Source organism: Fistularia commersonii, chromosome 28, assembly GCF_037954325.1.
Source record: "Fistularia commersonii isolate RoL2024-O1a breed Wild chromosome 28, RoL_Fcom_v1.0, whole genome shotgun sequence".
Taxonomy (NCBI): domain Eukaryota; kingdom Metazoa; phylum Chordata; class Actinopteri; order Syngnathiformes; family Fistulariidae; genus Fistularia; species Fistularia commersonii.
In genome coordinates, this window is record NC_141311.1 from 7,338,523 (window position 1) to 7,355,441 (window position 16,919).

Below are 16,919 nucleotides of genomic sequence, written 5' to 3' on the forward strand. Positions count from 1 at the left end.
ATATCTATTTCCTGTATACAGTGGCAGATCAATTTTCAATTTGGATGAAACACCTTTTGGGTAATATGATATATATTTTTTAAATTAATCCATTCATTTAATTTAGTATCTTCATTGAGTCCAAAGGGGCTTTCAGACACCAAAGTCGGGTAAATTATCAACAATTCAATACAACCTGGAATGGAAACGATGCTCTACCACGACCCTATTACCTAGACATGATGTAAGTGTTCGTGTACATTTGTGTGTGTGTGTGTGTGTGTGTGTGCATGTGCATGTGAGAGAGAGAAAAAGAGACAAAACATGATGCCTTGATTTGTCGCAGCACGTGCGAGCAGTAGGTGTTTGTGTGCCGTCTCTCCTCCAGCAGCTGACTAACATCACTCCATGTGTCGGCAGCAAACAGTATGTCCTCTTTCAGCCGGGCAGTGAATCAAAATGCACGCTCCTGCCCCCCTGTGAGTCCATGTAACTGCGTAATTATAAAAATATTTAAAAAAAAAAAAAAAAAAAGAATGATAAAAGAAATGACTCATAACATACATGTATAATACAATAGTAGCCACATCTGTGAACAAAATGCTGGTTTAAAAATATTGGTATCTACTGAAAAAGTCACTTAAATTAAATTCATCTAATTATTTGCCAGATTACTTACTTTGGTAATCAATTAAGTTTTTACTGCATTAGCTTTAACATAGACTTAAGCATTTATTTGCAAGGCATTGGCAATCAGGATGTATTTTTATGCATCATTTTTAAAATGCTATAAATGTTTCTTATATCTTGTTATCTTATCGTAAGAAATGTGAATTAGTTAATGGCTATTTTAATGCTCACTTTTAGAAAATTAAAAGTAAGAATTTATATTAGCTTCCATGTTATCGAGTGCATTTAACCCCCTACGCAAGAAGACTGAAGTTCCTTGTCTTTCTAAGGTTGACGTGATTTGTATCATTTATTGTTCTGGACTAATGAGGGATGAGAGAGGAGCGGAGGGTAGAAAACCGACCGCTGAAGTGATTTCTATTTGCAATTTGAGGACACAGCATTTCTTTTTTATTTTATTTCTTTTGAAAGGATGAGAATGAAGTGACAGCGGAGGGAGAGAGAGCGCTTCGTGCTCCTGTATGAAAGAGGAGGTGGGGGGAGGTGGAGCGGAGCAGTTGGAGACAGCGGGAGCCGTGATGAGAGGAGTTTGCGTGAAGAGAGGCTGAAGCTTCAGTGTGCTACCGGAGCGCGGAGTGGAGAGATGCTCAGTCGAGCCCGACGCCCCTCCTGACTAAGCTCTTGGAAGAGGAACTAGGAAGATCGTCAGAGACGCCGAAACCTCCTACTCCTCTTTCTACTTCTTCCCCGCTCGGACCTTTCGGAAGAGTTAAAGCCCCCACAGGTTCCTGCTCCCCCGAGAGTTCCTGCTCCGCACCATGCCTGTGATGAAGGGCCTCCTCGCTCCTCAGAACACCTTCCTGGACACTATCGCCAACCACTTTGACGGCACTCGTAAGTCTGTTTTATATCAAAGATTCAAAATTCCCTACTTTGCGGGTTGACTTAAAAACACAAGGCGGTATGAAAAAAAACGTATAGGTGATTTATTTTTTATTTTTTGCAAATCGCGTGCCGCCTCGTCTCCGGACGGCAGTTCCTTTCAAATGGTCCTCTCGGGACGCCGATTATGACGTCATCACTGTGGACGGGGCATCAGTGTCGAATCTGGGATTGCACCAAGTGGCTGCGCCTCCCCGGGCTTTGGCCTCTGACCTTTTGTTTGGTGTCGTGAGTGACACTTTGAGTTATTGCCGCGGACGGACGTGTCCAACGGAAGCAGAGCCGTCCCACCATGAAATACTTTCCCGTCCATTCGGGGATGAATATTTGGCCGAAAACTGTCCGTCGGATAATGCCGAGATTGGATGTCGTGGCAGCGGAGTGCGGCTCGTGTGAAAGTCGTTCTCGTGTTGCATTGTTCTCAGTATTAGAATTTTTTTTTTTTTTCAGTTTTTCACCGTTTGTCTCGCCAGCGCAATACAACTGAATATGAATGAAGAACAGATACACACGAACATCTTGCACAACTAAACATTGCTGGATTTTTCTTATCTATTCAGTCTGTCTTACTTTATTTTTAATTTTTATTTAATTTAATTTATTTATCTCTGTTACATTGTGCCAGAAAAAGCTCTATGTATGTATCACTATTACTGTATATTCTTTTTATTTGTTTTCCTCACATTCTCACAGCCTTGCTCTGCACCTCAATATTAGCCTACAATGCCCACGGATCAGGGTGGCTGGTTGGGCAGTTTATAATTGTGTGAAGGAGACAAAAAAAAGGCTGACTTTGCTCAGATGAATCAAATGCCTTCAGCACAGCACGATTTATAAGAGCGGAATAACAGCCACAGTACCACTTTATAACAGGAGCAAGTGGGCGTCCTTCACAAATTGTTGAGTGGGAGGAAGAGGGGCAAACTGGCAAGACGAGGCCGCAGAGCAAAGCAGGTGAATTCAAGAACCGCGCTGAATTCCTGTTTTCACTTGCTGTTGAATCCCCCACTCCATCTTAAGCATCACTTTGAAAAGTGAAGGGGACAGCCACCCTCAGCTCACTACCAAACACCGTCAATAGAATTGGAATTAGTGAAAGGCAAAATTATTATGATACTTCAAGACCTATTCATATGATTTTATGATTTTGATTTGGTTTCTAAGGTGAAGGGTTTCTCTTATCCAGGTTTTAATTCCCCGGCTGATATAACAGCATTGTTACAGACCTTTATCGACAACTGCAGCGGTTGGAATTACAAGGCCGCTGTTGTCAGACGTGCGATTCGGTAACGATGCGTGGCTCAAATACGCACAGGTACAACCGGTGAGTTACTCTGTCAAATACCTCTCCAACTTATTACCTTTTGACAAGCTGGTCAAGTAACTGAGAGAGTAAAAATAGGACTATATAGCTGTTATTTTATTGGCAACAGCTGTGTTTCACATGGCACAGTGTCTTGGTAACCCGCTGGATGGAAATGGCAGCATTACCATATGTTTTTTTTTTTCTTGCATAAATCGCTATGGCAACGCGTGCATGGGTAATTCCCTTCTTATTTCAGTTTCCAACTGCAGATGTGTCAGATAGAAAATAACGTCACATCACTAATTGCATGTCTTTTCCTTCGGGGTTTTGAATTTAAAAAAAAAAAGACCCTTCGGTTCACCTGGCGATGCTATAGCCGAGGCGGATCTGAATAAACGCCGCATTGTGCCGACGCTCGCCACTCCAGAGGACAGACAAAGCAAGGCGCTCATTAAAACTGCAGCACAGGTGTTCTGTGTTTCACTGCGCAGTCGAACAAACAACGATGAAATGTTATCTGGCCGCAGAACGAACAAATGAAAGACGACACCGTCCGGAGGATTCGCTCGGTCTGTTCAAATATTGAAGGGTCATTTAGGTTTTTTTTTTTTTTGGAACCAGTGAAAGCAGATGTGGATTAGTCAGTCGGAGACTGCAGAGTCCAGGCTGTTATTTCTCCTTACAATAGCACCCATGACCCCTCTGACCCCTTTTAGGTTGTCAAATTTACGCCATCAATTCAATTTTCCTGGTTTTCGAAGAGAGTTCAAGGCGGCATCCCTCAAGCTCTAATGACTTTTAGAAATGCTTCCCAGTCTTGCAAGTTCGAGGGGGAAGAAGCTCCTGGTTTTTGTCTTCTGCATTTTGCTGCAAGCTTGCATTCAGAAACCATGGCTGTTTTTTTCTTTATTTATATGTTTTTTTTTTCTCCCAAGCGCGCCGTTTTGTTTTTTTTTTTTTTCATTGCGCTTGCCACCTACATGGATTGACCGGAGTGACCCCCTGCCGTTCCGCTGCTAGCTGCCGTCATTAAATCCTCTTTTTCAAACGAGGCGTTTGTTCTCAATTTGTAGCTGGAGTGCTTTCAGAAAGGTCTTCTCCGCTCCCAAAAAAATGAAAACATTCTTATGACAGAGTAGTATTCTCCCCTCAGATACTGTTATGTAATCACACAATTTTAAAAGTTCTGCTTTGGAAAATAAAACTTGTGATGGACAGACAAAGTCTTTATCTGTGAGTATGTAGACTTTCAGGTTTTCCTGGAATTACTTGAAATAAATCATTTTTGTACTAAATGTCTGCTTATGCACTACCCCCTTGTAAATGCTAGTTTGGATTTTCATTAGACATCAAGTTGTTGAAGAAAACAAATCATACTTTTCATTTGAACCGGACATCATTAACAAAAACAAATGAATCAAGTAATGCACAATGGGGCGGCGTGGCGGCGCAGGGGTTAGCACCTCACAGCAAGAAGGTCCGTGGTTGGATTCTGGTTGGAGTTTGCACGTTCTCCCCCCATCTGTGTGGGTTTCCTCCAGGTTTTCTGGTTTCCTCCTACGGTCCAAAAACAATGTAGTGGGTTCATTGACCCTAAATTGCAAAGATGTGTGCATATGAGGGTGAATGGTTGTGGTTCTGTGACGGCCTCTTTGGAATATGCCGCAACACCCCTGAGTGCAGGATAAGCGTTATAGCTAATGAATGAATAAATGAATGAGTGATGTAGAATAAGAAAACAATTCACTCCAATGATTAGAGAAATAGTCTTGCTATTAATTTCAATGAATTATTTCTTTCTTGCTATTCTATTTTAACCCTGTCACTTCAATACCTTGATGATTCAAATTGCATTATGCAAATGAGCCTGGGTTGAGATTTTTTGGCGGTTAATTAAATATATAACTTTTGTGATAATGAGCCGTCATGTCAGTCAATTCTCTAATCTGCTCGGAAAAACATGTTCAAAACACCAAACTAACCGTTCAAGCAAATCAATGTATGACAAGCATTGTTCCATCTTTGTGGTCCTGAAAGTTACTTTTGTCAAGGTTCCATAGCTGCTTTATCATCAACTTTTTTTTTTATGTCCCTTGCAGACAGTAACTTTCTTCTGGGAAACGCTCAGGGTCGCTATGGTTACCCCATTGTGTACTGCTCTGATGGCTTCTGCGAGCTGACCGGCTTCACTCGAACCGAGGTGATGCAGAAAACCTGTACGTGCGGCTTCCTGCACGGGGCCGACACCAGCGAGAGCGTGATCCAGCAGGTCCACAAGGCGCTGGAGGGTCAGCAAGAGTACCAGGGGGAGGTCTGCTTCTACAGGAAAAACGGTGAGGGTCCGATGAAGATAGAGTCAAGATAGAGTGGAGTAAATCTGCGGTAACCTACGTAAACTAGAACAAGTAAAGCAAACAAAATCCGAAAGAACCTCTTTGGATTGTAACGTCGCAGGAGCCTTCAGCCCCGGGTCGTTGGAGCTGCGGCCTGAATGGGTCACCTGTCACTCACTGGGCTTCACCAGGAGACATCCAGCCATTCACTCTCTCACTCGCACCGACGGACACACTGGGGTGCTCAATGAACTTGCTGAATGTTTCTGTAAGGTGGGAGAGGACACGTAAACTCACTGCAAAAAGGACCTAGTCTGGGATTGAACTGGGAAACTCATAAGAATAGCAAGATTAAAACAGCAGGATAATGATTCATTGGTTTTGTGGCATTAAAAATGGAACGGCCGTGCCATCTGACAACTATGTCGAAAAGGGCCTAATGAACGCTCGATGATTTGGTTGATTAAAAGCTTCAGTCCTACCTGACCGGGGGTGTTTTCCAGGATCTATTTATGCCAGCGAACGCATCACAACGATTTCACAAATGGGATAAAGGAAACAATACAACGAATGCAACCAGGATAAAAAGAATTCTCCTTTCTCTCACTCCTGCGTGTGTGACTACTCACTCCTGTCCTAAATTAAAAAATGTTTTTCTCTCATTTTCGCTCTCAGTGAAAGTCAAGTCACGTGATTGCAGCCGGAAAAATATACGTGATCCCAGTGTGAATAGAAATGCAATCACACTCCGGGTTATAGACGCAGGGCAGTATAATCTCTGAGTGATGACTTTTTATAATTTCTTCAGGAAACCACTTCTGGTGCCTCCTGGACATCGTGTCGATTAAAAACGAGAAGGGAGAAGTCGTGCTTTTCCTTTTGTCTTTCAAAGATGTCACAGAGTCATACGGGAAGAGCCATCACTGCATCCAAGGGGATGGTGAGCATTCGATCTAGAGATTTTCCAAACTCTAAAATTCAGTTTAGCCGAATGGAATGTGTCACTATTTGGAAAGGCGTCCCTTGGGTTAACTGGCCAGGTGTTATGAATTGTGTGCGCAGGTTCTTCAGAAGCCTCCTGCCGTGGCAGGAAAAGGAGGCAATCCCACCTGTCCCAGGCGGGAGAGAGGGGGCGGAGCATCCTGCATCACCTGGGCAGCCTATTCGCCAACAGGGGCAAGAGGAAACTGGCCAATGTGAGTGACGGGCTGCAAACTGCCTTTTCTGTCTCATTGTTAACCAGTGCTGAACCAGATGGGCAAATGTGGCCAAAATGGAAAGTTGTTTTCCTATTTTTGCCACCATCAGATTTGCTACTTTTTTGTCATTTATTCACAAATGGGCCAGAGTACTGCAGATGCCGTGTTTGCTTTGGGAATGATGATAGAGAAGTACAGAGACGGTCAGAGGGAACTGCATTGCGCTTTTGTATGTAGACCTAGAAAAAGCGTACGACAGGGTGCCAAGAAAGGAACTCTGCCGTCTGGAGTGGCAGAGAAGTATGTTAGACTGGTGCAGGACATGTATGCTAGCAGTGGAACTGTGATGAGGTGTGTTGTAGGTGTAACAGAGAAGATCATGGTGAAGGTGGGGCTTCATAGGGGTTCAGCTCTGAGCCCCTCCTTGTTGCAAGTGGTGATGGACAGGCCGACAGATGAAGGGAGACAGGAATCTCCATGGACCATGATGATTGCAGATGACATTGTGATCTGGAGTGAGAGCAGGGAACAGGTTGAGGAAAATCTAGTGAGGTGGAGGAATGTTCTGGAAAGGAGAAAATGAAGGTTAGAGCAGCCTGGAATGAGTGGACAAAAGTGTCAGAGGTACTACGCGAAAGAAGACTATCAGCCAGAATGAGAGAAAAGATGTACAAGACAGTGGTGAGACTAGCGATGCTGTATGGACTAGAGACAGTGACGATGACAAAAAGACAGGAGGGAGAGCTGGAGGTCGCAGAGATGAAGATGTTGAGGTTCTCTTTGGGAGTGACCAGGATGGATAGGATCAGGAATGAGTCTATCAGAGGAACAGCACATGTTAGATGTTTCTGAGAGGTCAGAGAAGCCAGATGGTTCGGTCATGTACAGAGAGGGGATAGTAAATATATTGGTAGACGGATGCTGGAATTGGAGCTGCCAGGCAGGAGGTCTAGAGGAAGACCAAAAAAAAGATTTATGGATGTAGTGAGAGAATTTTTTTTTTTGGTCTTGAAAGTGGTGCAGTTTTAGCATCGCTTTCTGAGGGTCCTCTCCTATCTCCCGCCAGAATGTCTTCCAAAAGCCGACTCTACCTGAATACAAGGTGGCCGCTGTGAAGAAGTCACGCTTCATCCTGCTTCACTACAGCCTCTTTAAGGCCCTGTGGGACTGGCTCATCTTACTGGCCACGTTCTACGTTGCCGTCACCGTGCCCTACGACGTCTGTTTCGCCGGTCACCACGAGGCTGGCGACCGCCACTCACCCGTCAGCCGAAGCACCATAGCCAGTGACATTGCAGTGGAGATGCTCTTCATACTTGGTATGATTGACTTCTATCAAAGATGGTCCTTCCTGGTCCAACGCGGCACGTAGGTTCACCTCGGTCAAGGCATCGTTCCACTGTATTTCAGCCGAATTGCTTTGAGAGTGGCTCAAATTGCTCATAAGTATTCCAACGAAAAAAGTAAATGGTCTCAGGGCCCATGAGAAGACCAGGACTTCCCAGAGGAGCTGGCAATGGCTAACATACGATTACGCCTCCTACCTTTTTCTTATCCTCTCGCGCTGCTTCTGTTGCCCAGGTAACAAATCATAATTAGATTTCTTTCACGTCGTCCCAGTTTCCCTCTAAGGGAAGTGCGATAGCACATCTGTCAAGAAGTTGTGACTTCCTCTCCCTCAGCAAAGTGAGTGTGGACCTGCTATGAGTCTCAGCAAGGCCAATATCACGTTTCAGTGCATTTAACCCTCACCTTGTCAGACTCCTGTCATAGCGGAAAATGCATCCAGGGGATGAATAAAATCTGGAATCCCACACGTTTTACTGTTAGTCATAGTCCTTCAGATGTTTTACCACAAGGTAAAGTTCCAGGGGGGGAAATGTGTTGTTGACTTTGCACACCTTTGTGTTTTTGTTTCTTCTCTTGCTTCGTGGTTATTTTCCCTTTCAGTTTATTTTTGGTTTCTCCATTTCAGACATCGTTCTGAATTTCCGCACCACCTACGTCAGTCAGTCGGGTCAGGTGGTTTATGATGCCCGATCCATTTACCTCCACTACTGCACCACCTGGTTCTTTGTTGACCTCGTTGCGGCTTTGCCCTTTGACCTCCTCTACGCTTTCAATGTCACGGTGGTAAGATAATCGTTTTACATCCATTAAAGCGTTTATGTTTTCAATCGAGGGACAAAAGACGCCAGTCCAGGTGATACTGGAAAAATAACACTCGTTTTTTCATAAATGTGCGTTCCTACTGTGGCTCTTTGAATATTTTCAAATGCGGAGCCGTTGTGAAAATGCTCCGTGGTAGCCATGGCAACCATCTACTTTCCACAGTAACCAGTCTGAAGTATCAGACATGATCAATGGTAACGCACAGAAGGTGACGTCTATGTTCTCATAAACTGTTTAAGAAATGAGCTCATTGTATATTCAAGTGGCTTGAGGAGAAGCTTTTGTAGGTGTGTGTGTGTGTGTGTGTGTGTGTGTGTGTGTGTGTGTGTATCCGTGTTGAAAGAGGGATGGCCAGGCAGATCCATGTTGCAGGTGAAGACGGTGCGATGTCACTAAGGTGTGTGTGTGTGTGTGTGTGTGTGTGTGTGTGTGTGTGTGTGTGTGTGTGTGTGTGTGTGTGTGTGTGTGTATCCGTGTCGAAAGAGGGATGGCCAGGCAGATCCATGTTGCAGGTGAAGACGGTGCGATGTCACTAAGGTGTCTGTGTGTGTGTGTGTGTGTGTGTGTGTGTGTGTGTGTGTGTGTGTGTGTGTGTGTGTGTGTGTGTGTGTGCACAGTGGTGTGTGAAGATGGCCACTCTTGACAAACATGCCTTGAAGCGGCATGGACGGAAAGGAAGCAGAGCCTTTGAACGAAGAAAAAGAAGGCAGGGGAGGGCGCTGAAAAGATGACCTTGAAAGCAATGAGGCGCCAAGGGAGAGGAGGGAGCTTGATGGAAGCAGGAATAAAACTCCCTGCCTGCCGACCACCATGAAACCTCACTGTTGCTGTAACGCAACAAAGGGAGGCCGGGAGGAAAAGGGGGCAGCTAGGGAGGGTACCGGGTACTGGGGGAAGCTGTGATGTTATGTATTGCATTAACTTAAATTCAAATCAAGAGACAACAAAGAGAGAAAAAAGGCCGAAAAGAAAAAATTGTGTTTGTGCTTCTGTCTCGGTGTCCCGGTCCAGACCTCCCTGGTGCACCTGCTGAAGACGGTCCGCCTGCTGCGTCTGCTGCGCCTGCTGCAGAAACTGGACCGCTACTCCCAGTACAGCGCGGTGGTCCTGACCCTGCTCATGTCCGTGTTCGCTCTGCTGGCGCACTGGATGGCCTGCATCTGGTACGTCATCGGCCGCAACGAGGTGGAGAGCAGTGACCCCGTGACCTGGGACATAGGTGAGCGCCTCGGCCGGTCAGAACCTCCCACGCCGCCGATAGAAATCTGAAACTCATCAATCTCAGCATAACCTTTGTATGATTATTTGAATGGCTGTCCTTGCTCCTTTCTCCTGGCTGCCGCCAATCACCGATCCTTGCACACACACACACACACACACACACACACACACACACACAGACATCAGCGTTTCACAACCAACCTCTGACTTGGTGTTCCAGGCTGGCTCCAGGAGTTGGGTAAACGCCTAGAGACGCCGTACATCAACACCACGTTGGGCGGCCCTTCCGTAGCGAGCGCCTATATCGCCTCGCTCTACTTCACTCTGAGCAGCCTCACCAGCGTCGGCTTCGGCAACGTGTGTGCCAACACCGACGCAGAGAAGATCTTCTCCATCTGCATCATGCTCATGGGCGGTGAGTGCGCCAACGGCTGCATCAAAAACATACAAACGAGGATGTTTTCTCGAAACGTCGCTTGTGCCTCCCACTCCCAGCCCTGATGCACGCGGTGGTCTTCGGAAACGTGACCGCCATCATCCAGCGCATGTATTCACGGCGCTCGCTGTACCACACACGCATGAAAGACATGAAGGACTTCATCCGCGTCCATCGACTACCTCAGCATTTGAAGCAGAGGATGCTGGAGTATTTCCAGGCCACCTGGTCGGTCAACAATGGCATCAATGCTAATGAGGTTAGTAAAGAATCCTTGAATGAGCAGTGATTTAGAACATGGAACCAAAATCACACGTTCCATCTTCTAAAATGCCGACATTAGATCCCCAGCAGAGAACCGTGATCCCGTCACGTTTGGGAGACCCAATCCGCTGCGACAGTTCAGGTGTGGTGGAAACACAGATATAGGTCTAAACTCAGTCGTTTAAGAGCTTGACCCCCTCAACCCCCTCCAACAGGTAACAGGTTGTAATCCCTCTCCAAGTGGCCAAAAAGCAAATCTTTGAGTCACTCACCCTTCATCTCATCATTTTGAGGCTTTGTAGTGACAGAGAGAATGAGATGGCAGATAAAACCAGCTAAATTTAGGCTCCTCCACAGGGTGTCTGGGCCCTGGCGTGAGTTGCTCAGTCATCCAGAGGGAGCGTGGAGTTCAGTTTGCTCATACGCTAAAAGGGAGCAGCCGACGGGGTCGGAGCATTTTTATTTGTCATTTGCAATTTTTACTCCGAATGGGTGGTGAATCTGTTTACCTGCGCTTGTCTTCTTTTTTAAAAAAATCAAACAAAAAAATCTAATATAAATCGCATGGACGCCATATTTTAAAAATGTCAATCTTTAAATTTAGGTTAGATGAAATCCTCTGGAGCCGTATTCCATTTCCTTAAGTGGATGGCACTTTGTTGCAAATAGAACCGGCAATACTAGAAGTGATCCAGAAGTTCCCCATCAGAGCAGGAGTATAGATAGAATAGTCATTAACACCCTTTCCAGCATCATTTATAGATAATTAATTCACTGTCGAAGGTAACAGCCGGTGCCGCTATTTTTTTCTTTTGTTTTTTTTTCAACGAATGCTGGCTTTATCACCTCGTGTCTGTTTTTACCAAGAAGTCCTCTCGATCCGACACCCTCTTAAAAACCGCCATCTAAGCTTTTCCGGGAACTCTTTCAGCCTATTAAAAGTAGTGATACTCCAAAAACTAATTTTATAGTGAGGCTTATCATGTGTATTACCACCGGCCGGTTAAAGCTCATGTCCGCCACCTTCTCTCTTAGCTGCTGCACGACTTCCCGGACGAACTGCGAGCGGATATCGCCATGCATCTGAACAAGGACATCCTGCAGCTGCCTGTATTTGAGAGAGCCAGTAGGGGGTGCCTGCGCTCGCTCTCCCTGCACATCAAGACATCCTTCTGTGCACCGGGGGAATACCTCATCCGCCACGGAGATGCCCTGCAGGCCACTTACTTTGTCTGCTCCGGTTCCCTGGAGGTTCTGAGAGACGGCATGGTCCAGGCCATCCTGGGTCAGTCTTGTCTTAGGCATTCTCACTCTCAGCCTCGCATGTCTCTGCTGCAGAGCGCTAACACTTGTTCCAACTATTTCATGGCGACAGGCAAAGGTGACCTGATCGGAGCTGATCTCCCGGAACGCGACCAAGTCATTAAGACCAACGCGGATGTCAAGGCACTGACCTACTGTGACCTGCAGTACATTAGCGTGAGAGCTTTGAGGGAGGTGTTGGGGCTTTACCCCGAGTACGGCAGCCGCTTCAGCTCAGATATCCACCACAATCTTACATACAACCTGAGGGAGGGCAGCAATGTTGAGGTAAGACATTCACCTCAACATTCAGACAGCGAGCAAAGATGAAAATCTCCACATCTTCGCCGTGGTTGTCTCATCTGCCTCCTAATTTTGACTTTTCTTTCTCCAGGGAGTAAAGTTTCCGTGGTCGTTCAGGCAGGTAAATACCTCAATGTTTGAACACATCATGCAAAAAGCAACAAGTGGCCGTAAAACCGTTGTTCACGTCGTGAGGATTTATTTCCAAAGTGGGGGACCAGACAGTTAATGACATGATAAATGATTAAATGATACCGTAATTTTTAGACTATTTAACACCTTTACATAAGCCGCATCCACTAAATTAAAAAAAAGAAAAAAAGATGTACAGATACAGACTGCAAGTGTCCATTTGTATCAGGAAATATTTACAAAGAAAGATGTTACAAAGAAAGTTTTTTTTTACTTTTATTTAAGTACCGTACTTACTTTAAATTATATACCATAAATTCTTTATTTCTAAACAGTGCCTGTAACACGTCTGGTTTAAAAAAAAAAAAAAAAGTACAATAATGTACCAGGAAAAATCATTAATCGTATCTTTATCCTGTCCACTTGAACCACTAAAGTCGTTTTCTTCAGTGTAGAAAATAAACAGCCTCAGAATTCCTCTGTGGTGACCCGTCTGAGGTAAACCCTGCCTCTCGCCCAGTAACCCCTGGGTTACTGGGCAACTCTGAGTGGAGGACAATGGATGACTTCTATCAGCACATGCAGTTCACTATTTTGTCACACGGGTCGCCTGGAATGAATCACCGACATGATTCATGACAAAGAATGGACAAGATATGACACCGAGCCGTGCCGAGTATTTTCGGTGAACTGAAAATGACACTTAATTAACAACATTTTGTGCTCTCCTGTAGGGTCACATGTCGGCCGACCATAAGCTCCCATTCATTGCAGAGGTTGATCATGCCGGGAACGGACTGGACGTTGGACATTGTCAGCAGAGGGATGCTGCTCCGCGACAGGCGGTGAGCAGCCCCACACGTCAGCCCTGCCTCAGCAGCCTCTTAAGGGAGGAATTTCAACATGTGGGGGCGCTGCGCCTCTGTTGCTCACCCACTCGGGGAAGTGGAGGAAACGTCCACTCATCTCGGCCGTTCAGCGGTGAAGAGCTGGCTCCGTTGCCGCTGCCCGGCCTTGGCAACGACCCAGGCTCCACTCATCTACCTGCTAAACTGCTAATGCCATCCTTACCCTGTGTTAGCCCACTGAACCTTAGTCCCAGGTACCAGAGCTACATGACACAATGTGCATTTCTATCCATTACATTTTGCATTTTTTCTAAATGATGCATAACTGATTGTCTTTCTTCCCCAGGGTTGTTGATGGAATTGAGGACAACGGTCATACGTTTCAATTCAATGTAGAACAAGGCGAAGCAAAAACCACCTTGACAGGTAAGGCCTCAAAAAGCAACAAAATACTGGGAAATCAAATATTGAGTTGAGGCAACAGAAGACTTGATTTAAAAAATGTGATTAAAAGAATTGTTTTGGAGAGAAAAGGCCAGAGGAAGGGTCAAAAGGGAAATTCGATCTTATTTGTCCTCAGCATACATGAAGTTGTTTCTGCATCAATATGAGACTTGATTAATTTTCCATCTTGTACACAGAAAAATTCAACACTTTTTGTTACACCTTGCTCTGTATTTCAGGATTCCTGACATGAATTTTCCCCCTCTTTAAAAATATTTATCTTTTATCACAACACATCCAAGAGAATTGTGTTGAAAAAAAGAAAATCATCAAAATTCGGGCAAAAACAAAGGAACCTTTGCTTTTTTTGTGTTTCAATTTTTAATTCCCAACTTGATAGAAACACCATGTGTTGGAAAAGGGAAAACATGTGAGCGTTTAAATTATTTATAAAACATGAATGAACCATCTCCCACAACCTATGTTTCTATTATAAGCCGCTCTTTTGTGATTGCACATTCTCACATGTGCTTTTTATATAAAAGGTAAAAAAGGGTTTGTGTATCTCTTCTGTTGCATTTTTGTACAAGGTCATACATCAACTCACATCTGGCCTCCCGGAGCTCAAATTCATACGCGCCTTGCAAATACAAGGAAAGGATTTCATAGAAAGAAAAACCATCAAGTTGAGCTGTAATTGCCCAGAACTTTTCTGAGGTTCAGGGTAACTTTGGTTTCATGTGCCGCTTTTTCTTGTCCAACCTTTTTTCCTACTTTATAAGAAAAACATCTTCCATTGTTGTCTTACTGATAAATGAAGATGCAATATCAATGTTTAGTCTCTGGAAAATTCATTTTTCCACAGCACCAAATGACAATTCCTGTTTCATATTCTCTGTCAGACCACTTGCAGGTCAGCTCCAATCTTCTCCTGGAGACAGAAGAAGTGAGACAGAACGTCAGCAAGCTGAACAAAGAGGTGGGTACGAGTTGACTCAGTGAAATGAAATATTGATGTCAAAACATATTGAAAGTGTATTTTGCTGCCTTTACTGCTGCCCTTGGTCTTGCATTGTGTTTACTTTTACTGTTGACTAAATCAAATGGAATATGCTTGCAGTCAGGCAATTTGAGAGTATTGTTGTATTGATGTTTTTTGAAAGTATAATAGAGGCAGTCGTCTGTTTCTCAGACGACGCCGTCTCTCATTTGGAAATCCCGTAAATATATGGCATCCTTCTTTCAGGTAAACAACTTAAATCAAGAAGTGTGCAACCTGGCCAAGGAGCTCCATGAGATAATGCATGTCCTACTGTCCCACATGCCCTGTCATACTCCTCCCTCTACACATTCCTGCGCTGTACAGATGGTTCCCAGTCCAAGCATAACTGCGCAGAGCGACTGGCAGCCCCACGTCCCCTTAACAATAGCCACTGGTTTACACCTCCATCATGAAGCAATCAGCCACCCACCCCGAAATGTGTGGGGCTGCAGCAGGACGTCCTCCCAGGGAAAGCCTACTTTACTGCACTCCTCTCACTCTGCATCATCCTGTTTACACCAGTGCTGCAACGACAGAGAAAGCCCCACGGCTCACAGCTTGCGGAGCCAGTACGGCCCCTTCCAGACCTCCAGGACCAATCCTAACTCGCCCTACATGACTCACTTTCATCCGCAGGCACGTCCATCGCTCTTGGGCCTCAGCTCAGCCTTCAGTAGCTTTCCAGTTGTTGGTCAGCCCCCACAGGTGACCTACAACACCTCCCTGCCTGCAATGAGTAACTCCCACCCTGTGTGTTCCCCAGTATACCCAGTCTACTCCCATCCCTCTTTGAGTGTTAAGGCTAACTTGAATTCCGCACATAATCAGACCAACTCCCAGATACCTATCCATTCCTCCGTCTCCCCAGCTAGCCAGCAGCAGTTCCATACTTCCTTCGGCTCTCTCGCTCCTTCTGGGGTGTACACCTCTGTGTGCACAGGTCAAGGCCAACAGGGTGTAGTCGCGCAAAGTGATCGAGGCGGAACAAGCGCCGTACCGCACACACAGCACATCCCGTGTCCTCTGCTGGGGCAGGAAACACACAGAGAGTGTATAGCTCTGACGTATCAGGAGAGGACAGACAGCGCTGATTCTCACGGGACTGAGAGTAATACTCCAACGGCAGAAGTCCAACAACCACTGTTGGGCAAACAGGACTACTGATCCCTGACTGCTAACCCCAGCGTCACCCACGATGTGGGGTAACACTGAATTGCGCCTTTGAAAGCATTGGAAGTTTACGTTGAATAAATTTGCTTCTCACACTCTAACTGAAATTGCCCTAATGAAATAAAACTTATTGATGACGCATGTTTCAATATCTTAATGATTATTTATTTTAATTTATCTATTGCTATTTTTCTATATGTTCTTTCACTGGTTCTTCTTCCTTTCTGTTATCTTGATGATGTCATGAAATTATATGTGTGTGCAACATTTAAATGCTACAATTGTGATCAGTTTGGTGATACAAGGTATAAGTTAAATGGCTGCAGAGCCACTCAGTGGTGATATGTTGCCATGACAAAGGACACATTTAGCCATCTACTATGCACAAAGATCGTCCTATCATTCATGAGACTGCAGTTATGTATCCCTAACCATACCCACACTCACATGCACCTTCCCAGTATGTTAGATTTGGTTCACATCTGGTAGGATATGATAATAGTTTTGTGATTTGCATCTGTATGTGATGAGTAATAAGTATTTCATGGCTGGAGGCTTGGCCAAATGGTGAGGCATTGTGGGATTTAAGGTCATGGTTGGACCCCCTGAACTTTGAGGAAAAAATGTGAGTGGGCACAGGAAAGAGGCAGCATTCTCCCCGACTTCCTCTTCCACTGCTGGTTTTCTGGGTAGTCATTCAAATGTCCCTCGTGACTGTAGAAATAGTTTGCAGAGTTTGACGCCAGAAGTCTGCCATCATGTTTTAATGATGAAAGAGCTAATTTTCTTCCTGCTCACCAAAAGGATGATAGTAAGAGACAGGCCTGTGAACGTAATTTGTTGCGTTTGGATGAACCGTCTCTGTCCGGTGTTCAGTAAAAACAAGCATAGCTATTGCTGGTGTCCCATAAATAAGCTACAGATATTTGTGTGTTACTTCAGCCACATGACAACCTTTATCCACATATCCTCATCTGCTGCTGTGAAACCACCGGAAAAAGTCAGACCTTGAAAAACACCTCCGCACCTAGTGGTGTCACAAATGGGCTCAGTCTGAGATTGCACAGACTTTTTAACAAGGAAGCAGGACCTGTTGAACCCATTGTAACGTCTGATCCGGCGCCTGTTCACACAAAGCTCCTCCGCTTGATAGCCTTGTAGTTCTGTGTTTGCAGTGCATATGTGGAAGGGGTTGG

At 45.1% G+C, this 16,919-nt stretch overlaps 1 protein-coding gene across 1 annotated transcript; it reads left to right on the forward strand.

Moving 5' to 3' along the window:
• The first annotated feature begins 981 nt into the window (after window positions 1-981).
• Window positions 982-15,860, forward strand: kcnh4a (potassium voltage-gated channel, subfamily H (eag-related), member 4a). The gene is made up of 16 exons (XM_086176096.1): window positions 982-1,503; window positions 4,957-5,190; window positions 5,999-6,130; window positions 6,253-6,386; window positions 7,456-7,708; window positions 8,365-8,522; window positions 9,573-9,780; window positions 10,003-10,197; window positions 10,278-10,477; window positions 11,518-11,767; window positions 11,858-12,072; window positions 12,179-12,208; window positions 12,954-13,321; window positions 13,414-13,493; window positions 14,414-14,490; window positions 14,758-15,860. Exons 1-16 carry the CDS (start codon window positions 1,428-1,430, stop codon window positions 15,715-15,717), a joined length of 3,570 nt encoding a protein of 1,189 aa, XP_086032222.1. The 5' UTR covers window positions 982-1,427; the 3' UTR covers window positions 15,718-15,860.
• Window positions 15,861-16,919: the final 1,059 nt, after the last annotated feature.

Coding starts and splice junctions, on each gene's coding strand:
- kcnh4a (XM_086176096.1), top strand. CDS start 1,428: ATGCCTGTGATGAAGGGCCTCCTCGCTCCTCAGAACACCTTCCTGGAC. Junction 6,131..6,252: donor TCACTGCATCCAAGGGGATG/GTGAGCATTCGA, acceptor TTGTGTGCGCAG/GTTCTTCAGAAGCCTCCTGC. Junction 12,073..12,178: donor GGGAGGGCAGCAATGTTGAG/GTAAGACATTCA, acceptor TTCTTTCTCCAG/GGAGTAAAGTTTCCGTGGTC.